This window comes from Salmo salar, chromosome ssa19, assembly GCF_905237065.1.
Source record: "Salmo salar chromosome ssa19, Ssal_v3.1, whole genome shotgun sequence".
In the NCBI taxonomy this organism is placed as follows: domain Eukaryota; kingdom Metazoa; phylum Chordata; class Actinopteri; order Salmoniformes; family Salmonidae; genus Salmo; species Salmo salar.
The window spans coordinates 30818965-30828392 of NC_059460.1; the positions used below are offsets into that span (position 1 = coordinate 30818965).

The window sequence follows — 9428 nt, forward strand, 5'->3', positions numbered from 1 at the left end:
GATTAAGAGCCCTCAAACATTTACTACTTCCACCCACATTGTTTTGGCAGAGGACCATAGGCTGTGTAACATGTTTCAGTGCCCTCCACAAATCTCTACATCTCATTTCGATTGGCTTTGACAGAAATTAACAACTCCAGCTCTTTTTAGTTCTCCCCCTCTGTTCAACCTAAGGAAATGCAAGCATGCTTATTCTTATCTAAACCCCCTGACCTTTGAGATAACCTCATTGGTTCGTTAGAGGAGACAGATCAGGTGGTTTGGAGCCCAAAAATAAAAAGTCAGACAGCAGTCACTGACTGAAGCTCTCCAGGAACCACGATTACATGTCATAGACCTGCGCTATAAACATTTCAATAAGTGCTGAAATAATATACTTCATATTTTTTGGAACAACCTATGAGGGCATCGATCGCTACGGGGAGGAGGGAGAAAGATGGGTGAGTTCCATGCTGCAGAACAAGGCAAACTTCAATGCCTTGGACTGAAGCAATGCAATGAGTATAAGAGAAAGCAAATGGATGCAGTGCATTTGGAAGATATTCAGACTCCTTGACTTTTCCCACATTTTGTTACATTACAGCCTTATTCTAAAATGGATTAAAATTGTTTTCTTCCCCATCAATCTATATACACACAATGCCACATAATGACAAAGCAAAAAAATATTTTTAAAAATAAACACATTTACATAAGTATTCAGACCCTTTACTCAGTACTTTGTTGAAGCACCTTTGGCAGCGATTACAGCCTTGACGCTACAATCTTGGCACACCTGTATTGGGAGAGTTTCTCCCAGTATTCTCTGCAGACCCTCTAAAACTCTGTCAGGATGGATGGGGAGCGTCGCTGCACAGCTATTTTCAGGTCTCCCCAGAGACATTCGATCGGGTTCAAGTCTGGGCCACTCAAGGACATTCAGAGACTTGTCCCAAAGCCACTCCTGTATTGTCTTGGCTGTGTGCTTTGGGTCGTTGTCCTGTTGGAAGGTGAATCTTTGCTCCAGTCTGAGTGCTCTGGAGTAGGTTTTCATCAAGGATCTCCATACTTTGTTCGATCCTGACTAGTCTCCCAGTCCCCATCGCTGAAAAACATCCTTTTACTGAGGAGTGACTTCCATCTGGCCACTCTACCATAAAGGCCTGATAGGTGGAGGGCTGCAGAGATGGTTGTCCTTCTGGAAGGTTCTCACATCTCCACAGAGGAACTCTGAAGCTCTATCAGTGACCATCGGGTTCTTGGTTACCTCCCTCACCTTCTTCCCCAATTGCTCAGTTTGGCTGGACAGCCAGCTCTAGGAAGATTCTTGGTGGTTCCAAACTTCTTCCATTTAAGAATGATGGAGGCCACTGTGTTCTTGTGGACAGTCAGTGGTGCAGAAATGTTTTGGTACCCTTCGACACAATCCTGTCTCGGAGCTCTACGGACAATTCCTTCACCCTCACGGCTTGGTTTTTACTCTGACTTGCACTGTCAACTGTGGGACCTTATATAGACAGGTGTGTGCCTTTCCAAATCATGTCCAATCAATTTAAATTTACCACAGGTGGACTCCAATCAAGTTGTAGAAACATCAAGGATGATCAATAGAAACAGGATGCACCTAAGCTCAATTTCAAGTCTCATAGCAAAGGGTCTGAATACTTATGTAAATATGTATATACATTTGCTAAAATTTCCAAAAACATGTTTCCGCTTTGCCATTATGGGGTAGTGTGTAGACTGATGAGAATATTTCATCCATTTTAGAAGAAGACTAACGTATCAAAATGTGGATAAAGTCAAAGGATCTGAACTCTTTCCAAATGAACTATGTAATCAAAAATGGACAGCAGTATGACAGGCCATAGTTACTGCGGTCAATTACAGGCATCAAGTACAGAAGGGTCATTTTTGGGACGCTGTAGCTAATGTCTTTGCACCTGTAACAATGTCAGTCTACTTCCCCTCTGTCCCACCTATACACAATGGTGTAAGTACATAAACACTATGGTGAAGAAACAGCCCTCCAAGTAAAACAAAACCAAAAAATCCTCAGAATGCTTTAAAAAAAGTCATCTACCAAAGTATTGACTTCAGATTAGAAAAGAGGAGCTTAAATAATGGTTTGCCAATGTTAATAATCAATTAAAAAAGGGTGAGCAAGTCAAACAGTGGATATGAAAGACAGTCGGTGTAACTCAACACTACATTATTGAACTTAGGAGGTTGGTTTCCTTTTAAGTGGTGCGATCCAGGAGGCAGGCAACAGCCCATGAGGCGACCAGAAGGTTTCTCTCCAGAGGACGAGGCAGTTTCTCTTTACACTAAGGCCACTTTTAAATAGTAATTCTGAATGAGGACCCGTGTTCACAGATCTTTGTAGGAGTCCCTTTTTTGAGGAAAACAAAAGTTTCTAAGTGAAAGAGCCTGGTGGTTCTCTCTTCTGCAGGGCTAGTGTTTGCACCACTCACCACCAATAAGAACAAAGTCCCCGCTCAACATGGTCACCACAGCCATGCGACCGAGATAGTCCCCCGCTGGTGTGCCCAAACCATAACTCACGCACACCCCAACAAATACAAACCATGTGCAGTTCGGGTTATAACGATCTCGCAAAAAATACATCCATTCTCAACAGTCCATAAATTCATCTTGCCCAATTTTGTGTCTTCTTTGATCCTCTGTGGCTTTATCAAAGAAAGTTGAAGTCCAGAGAGAAGTTGTACCATACAACTGCTGCTCTGAATACAATCCACAAAAGACAACCTAAAGTTGCCTTTGCTGTTGTTGCTGCTGCAGTGTCATTCATATGGGTGTATCATAAAGATTTGATATTTCAGTTGATCCCTGTTGCCACAGCCCTTTTGGATGTAGTCCTTCAGTTTTGCCAACCAGGTGCTTTGTGTATGTACTGTATATACACGTGAATGTATTGACATAGTGGGAGTGTCTGTGTAGACGTAAAGTGTGTGTCAGTGTATATGGTTGACTGTGTGAGGTGTTTATGTATACTGTATGTATTGTACTGTGTGAGAAGGAGAGAAGGTCCAGTGTGGTGGTGGCAGCAACACCAGTGTTTGTTGTCAGGACTGCGCTGTAGTTAGGTACACAGCTGTAGTTCAGCTCCCTCTGGCAGCTGGGTAAGACCACGCTGGCTGTGCAAGGCACTACTTGTCCCCCAGGATGGCATACTGGTTACCAAGCTCCAACTGCTGCAGGGAAGCGCCACTGCCGCCCTCCTCTCGGCCACGGTTTTTGTGCTTCACAACCTCAAAGGTCTTCTCCATCTCTCTGTCCCTGAAACCCAAGCATTGGACATTGAAAAAGTTTCTATACTGTATGTCAAATCAAATGTTATTTGTCACATACACATGGTTAGCAGATGTTAATGCGAGTGTAGCGAAATGCTTGTGCTTCTAGTTCCGTCCAAGCAGTAATATCTAACGAGTAATCTAACACTTCCACAACAACTACCTACACACACATACACCATGTAAAGGAATGAAGAATATGTACATAAAAATATATGAATGAGTGATGGCCGAACAGCATAGGCAAGATGCAGTAGATGGTATAGAGTACTCATCTCATATGTATATACTGTAATGTAGGGTATGTAAACATTATATAAAGTGGCATTGTTTAAAGTGGCTAATGATACATAATTACATCAATTTTTCCATTATTAAAGTGGCTAGAGTCGAGTCAGTATGTTGGAAGTCTAAAGGCTTCCGCATACATAGGTTTGGTTCACTCCTAGCAGAACTCAGCTAGGTGAAACGACATTGCTTGTATACCCCCTAAAGACCGTCGCTTGAAAAACAAGAAAATAATATTACTGTTGTTTGTCCCTCGAGCCACCGAAGCAACAGCCAGAAACACTTCCTCAAAATTGTCAGAATTAATCCAAGATAAAACAAGACATTTTGGCCAAGGAAGTCTTAGTCGCATAATTTTACATTTAGCTAAGATGTTTGGTGCAGTGAACAACGTTGCATGAAAATTAGTCCTCTCTCGCAGAGACTACACTTCATGTTCCCACTCATACTAAGAGTAGTACTGATGACCAATCACCAACGAAGGGGCGTTGACTTCGGCTATCGAACTTCGATATCGAGAAAAATGTTGAGCGCACTAGGGTTGACCCCAGTTAGTCAACTGGTTGATTGTTAAGCTGTCGGTCGACGGAGATTGTTTTAGTCGATAAGTAACATTCAGAAAGTATTCAGACCCCTTGACTTTTTCCACACTTTGTTACGTTACAGCCTTATTCTAAAATGGATTTGTTTTTTCCACCCCTGATCAATCTACACACAATACCCCAAAATGACAAAGCAAAAACAGGGTTATAGAAATATTTGCAAATGTATTAAGAAAAAAATAAAAATAAAACGGAAACATGTACATACTTTGTTAAAGCACAGTTGGCAGCGATTATAGCCTCAAGTCTTCTTTGGTACAACTTCAACTGTATATAGACAGGTGTGTGCCTCTCCAAATCATGTCCAATCAATTGAATTTACCACAGGTGGACTCCAAACATCAAGGATGATCAATGGAAACAGGATGCATTTGAGCTCAATTTCAAGTGTCATAAAGGTTCTGAATACTTAAGAAAATAAGGCATTTGTGTGTATTTCCCCCCCCAATTCTAAAAACCTGTTTTCACTTTGTCATTATGGGGTAGTGTGTAGATTGATGAGGAAAAATATTCTAAAATGAATTAAATTCATAAGGCTGCAATGTAACAAAATGTGGAAGTAGTCAAGGGGTCTGAATACTTTCCGAATGCATTGTACAAACACCTCATTGAACTAATCCATTGCGGAGACCTAGACTAAAAGCAAATTTATGCTTGATCTGAAAATGTGGTTGGAGACTCCATATGGAGGGTGTGAAGCAATTGCAGAGCCTCCAGAGGCATGCAGAGGCCAAATACAGCTCCGTACTGCATTCCCATGCACCTCCCAAACATTGTAACAATGCAGAGGGCTCTGTACAGCTCCGTATTTACATGATTGGTTGACGGTAGGTTTCCTGTAGGAAACACAAACTCACTTCCTTGACAACAGCTCTGCACTTCTCAACGAAGCGCAAGTATGAACGCCCTGACTTCTGCCGAATCACCGCAAATTCTGCATGGTCAATGCAGACTTCGAATTGACTATGCACCCAGACGTACAATGCACTTCTCTCTACAGAACGCGCCAATTTGTGCACATTCATTGTTTGCGTTAGATTGTTAGTGTATATCAAATCCCCATGACATAACACCAGTAGTATATTTACCGTTAACTCCTAATCTACAATGTTTGTTACTATGGTTACAGTAAATTATATTAATGCATTCAATATTATTATTCCAGTCTTCCTGTTATCATTGTCGGTGGACACATTGTAGCATAAGTTGTGCACTCTGCAAACACTTGTGAGAAACAAGTTTTCGTTCATTTCATTTACAAGTTGTCAATTTAGTCATTGTCTTTTGTTTGGAGCACTCTTGTCAATGTTGAGTAAGCCTATAGGCTACATGGCCTGCGTGCAAATGTAGGCATATAAATGTGCACATTTGGGGATCTGATCGTATTTCTTATTGGCCTTAACGCACCACCACTAATGAGCTTCTCAAAGTAATGTTCTCACTTCAAACAGCAAGCAAATGAAGTCTGTTTTTACATCCATTGAGAATTACAATAGTTCCTCAATGTATTTGAATATCTTTCCAGCCGTCTACCTTTTGATAAGCACTCAGTGTGAAAGGGAAAAATGTAATTCTCTTACCCAGTGGAAAAGTCGTAAAATAGGCCTACCTGATTACTACTTATTAGTGCTTGACTTGGACTGAAATAGGTACTCATTTTGGATGCTGGTACTGTTTATATTTAGGTGCAGGAGCTCCACAATACTTTTGAGCTAATATTCTATAAGAGGAACAGGAGCTCACCAAATTAGAAAATTTGAGGTTCCGGTACTCCGCTCTGGTGAGCTCCTGCCCAAGTCAACCACTGCTTTTTATCCCTTGTGCAAATGGCCTACAGCTGTGTCTGTCCAGAGCTCACTGGCGGAGGAAACTCTGAGGGCAGGCCGGACCCAAGTTAATACAATGTTTCAAGGTTGTTGCAGACAGGCCATGTGTAGCTAATGTGATTTATAGGATAAATATTTTTAAATCAGGATATTTTCTACCTGCAGGCTGCAATGTTTTTATTTGTTGGCTTTATGTAGGCTATTTTTACATAGTTGGCAATGGCAATAGGTGTTACGCGTTTTAGGTTTGTATCTTTTATATTTGGATTGAATTTTTATTAAGCACATGGCAATGATTGAGATATGAAGAGCTTATTATAAATTAAATGAAACTGTTTCACATAACTGCCACGCAGGTAAGATAAATTGGCATTCCACATGAGAAAGGTTGCCGACTCCTCCTATTACCAACAACTTCAGGAGAGTAATGGCAGAACCTGCAAAAGCCAGCAGGAGTGGGAGGAGAAAGGTTTCTCTCTTCTGGATATCTAGGTCTCTTGAGGCATTTGTCTTATTTCATCAAACCGTAACCTTAAAAAGCGTCAGACAAGCTCAATGCATAAAGTTGATTTTATTAAAACACATAGGATGTGTCTATATGGAAAAATATAGACCAATCGATAAAGACTACTTTTGGTCAACCAAGATTAGTTTTAGTTGGGGACAGCCCTAGTGTGCACGAACAGCTGAAAAAACATGCCGAACAGCAAGATGAACAAAAACGTCACAAAATTGTCATAATATATGCGCAAACTTTTCACCTGGGAAGCATGCAACAGGCTTAAGATGAGTGCTATCTGAAGTTGAGGTTCACTCACCTGCGTGTCTCCACATGTTTGGAGCCGGCCCTGAGTGAGGGGAACTGTGTGTCGCTGAAGATCTCAGGGGGCCCCTGGTTGGGGCCACGCTTTGTGGTAGTCAGTCGGGCCCCTGGGGGGCGGTACACCCCAGAAGGCTTGGACTCAGGCACCTCTTCCACTTCTGTAGAAGCAAAAGCAGAGATGAAGCAAACCAGTCAGTGAAAACAAAGGGCAAGGCTCATCATTAGTAATCACCTAAATATCTATTGGAGTAACCCACATACTCTTATTGTAGTGTATATGTACATGTATGTGGAAGTGATACATAGAGTGGAGAGAAGTATACCCACCAACAGAGGCAGCGGCTGGGGGCGGGGCACCAGATTTGTTCCAGGGTCCAGACATTTTGTCTCCACTGACCAGGATGATCTCTCCATCCTCACCGACCTCCTCCTCATACTCCTCTTCCTCCTTCTCATCACTGTCACAATCACCCAATCAACAAAAAAATGTGCCACTAGTACAGATGTTTAACATGTCATTAGGGTAGTGCCTACTGTTTTCTGCCAACTGAATGAATGTGACACTGTCCCCCCTTATGTTCAGTTTTACCTTATCTGCAGAGCCTGCAGTCTGAGTCCACTGTAGTCCACCTCCTTTGCCTCAAACTCCTTCCACTCCTCGTCCTCCTGCAGACAGAGCACACAGTTTATCAGTTACACACCCCACTAACTGACGGTTTAGCAATCCAAGGCTTCATAGTTCATAAATATGCGTTGTCATGATGTCAATCTCAATTTTGCATGTAAAATTTGACCATGCAAAGGAACGCATGTCAAGGGGCCAAATAACTAGAAACTAGGATCTGGATACAGGCCACGCCCTGACTTGGGACAGTCATCACAACATGTCACACTGCCTCTTGAATAAGTGTCACAACCTCTGCACAGAACCACACCAGGGTGACACCCTGATATCAATTAGCTAAGGTATCCCAGAGAGGGGACAGGTTGACAGTTAACGTTAGATCGACACTATCGGCTGCCTAGGCTTGTTGTGCGGTTATCAGAATCATAATAAAATGTGCATTTGGTAACTAGCTAACGTTATCTGCTGCAAATGCTACTTACTAACATTATCACCAGTAAGTTATTTATACTCAGTGCATTTTTCCGCACAAAGAAAGGTTCTGAGTCTAACAGCTGCAGTCCCCATTTCTCAGGCTAACCAGCTGTAAATTCTGAGAAGATTAGAGGCCTAAGCATCTACTATTGCGAATCGTGCCAACTAGCTAGCAACATTACTAAATTCCAAATGTACAGCTTTGTCCAAATGAATTAAGTTAGCTAACGTTAACTAGTAAGCAAGTTATATTCACATTCGTCACGGGCCATAATGTTGCTGGCTATATTCACCAATAGTATTACAAGTCGTCACGAGGTCATGATTACTAACTAACGTTAGTTAGCTAACGTTAGTTAGCCTAGACTAAATCCAATGTGTGACCGTTTTCACCTTTGAAAACATGCTAGCCACTTGTCAGTTAACGTAGTTCTCTAGCTGATTAACGTTGACCAATCGACAAAGTTGACACTGTCGCGGCCTAAAGTTATCTAGACATGTCTGCTCACCGTCTGGAATAAGTATTGAGCTGGCTGGCTTATCTAGCAGCGAACTAAATTATTGGATTGCTGTTTGAGGAACTAGTTAACAAAACGTAAGGTAGCTAACCTTAAATATGTATCTCCAGAAGTCGTATGTTAGGCCAGTATAATAACTAGCCAGCCATGGTTTATTACTAAACAGCCACGAGTCATCACTGTTAGCAGGCAAACTAGCTAGCTAGCAACAGATTGATTTGGCTAGTAGCAGCAGTAAGTGCTAACAGTTACTGGCGCGGCGCTAGCCAACGTTACCTTCTCCGGCTGCGCATCTTGATGTTCATTTTTCGTGCCGGACTTCTCCTTTTCCTTCTTGTTCTTTTTCAATACAATTGGTGTGGGCCCAGATGGGACTTCCTTTCCCTTGCCTCCCTTTTCTTTCTTCTTTTTTTTATCCCTCTTGGCAAAGAAATCATCCAGGCTCTTCTCCGGCGCAGCACCACCAGTCTCTACATCCGCCATTTTCTTTAAGAAATGAATGCTAAGCAATGACAAATGTCAAAACGTCTCTTTAAATCCGTTGATAGGGAGGGTTTAAATTCCTATTCGAGCACAGCAATCAAACAACTCCCCTTCTATCGTGAGCAAGAATATGTACCTACTGCCTGTCTTTCAATGTGCCACATTATTATAGGGGTGTGCGGCTCGCTCGCTGCTATTTGACAGGCGAACCGGATGTGCAGCCAATACTCTCCAAAATGCCCCGGATGAACATGAAGAGAAACATAATGGACATGCTGAAGAACCAATTATATTGCATGTCTTTTTTGATCACCCTATATTATTAGCCCGGTAATAATCTGGTACCACACCATGAGGTCTACTGTGGTAGTCTTCACGGATCAATTTATTGTGTTGATTATTGACTAGTTGATCATGGAACAATAGAGAATCACTTATATTTTATGTATTTATGAGTTTACTTGTCTTCTCAAAGCCAGCATTCCAAGTATTTACA

The 9428-nt window shown here is 41.9% G+C and overlaps 1 protein-coding gene across 1 annotated transcript; it reads right to left on the reverse strand.

Annotated features, from left to right (window-relative positions):
* Positions 1 to 1600: 1600 nt before the first annotated feature.
* LOC106578663 (protein CDV3 homolog) lies at positions 1601 to 9167 on the reverse strand. The gene is made up of 5 exons (XM_014157714.2): positions 8726 to 9167; positions 7422 to 7498; positions 7160 to 7290; positions 6828 to 6990; positions 1601 to 3279 (listed from the first exon to the last, which is right to left on the reverse strand). Exons 1-5 carry the CDS (start codon positions 8930 to 8932, stop codon positions 3150 to 3152), a joined length of 708 nt encoding a protein of 235 aa, XP_014013189.1. The 5' UTR covers positions 8933 to 9167; the 3' UTR covers positions 1601 to 3149.
* Positions 9168 to 9428: the final 261 nt, after the last annotated feature.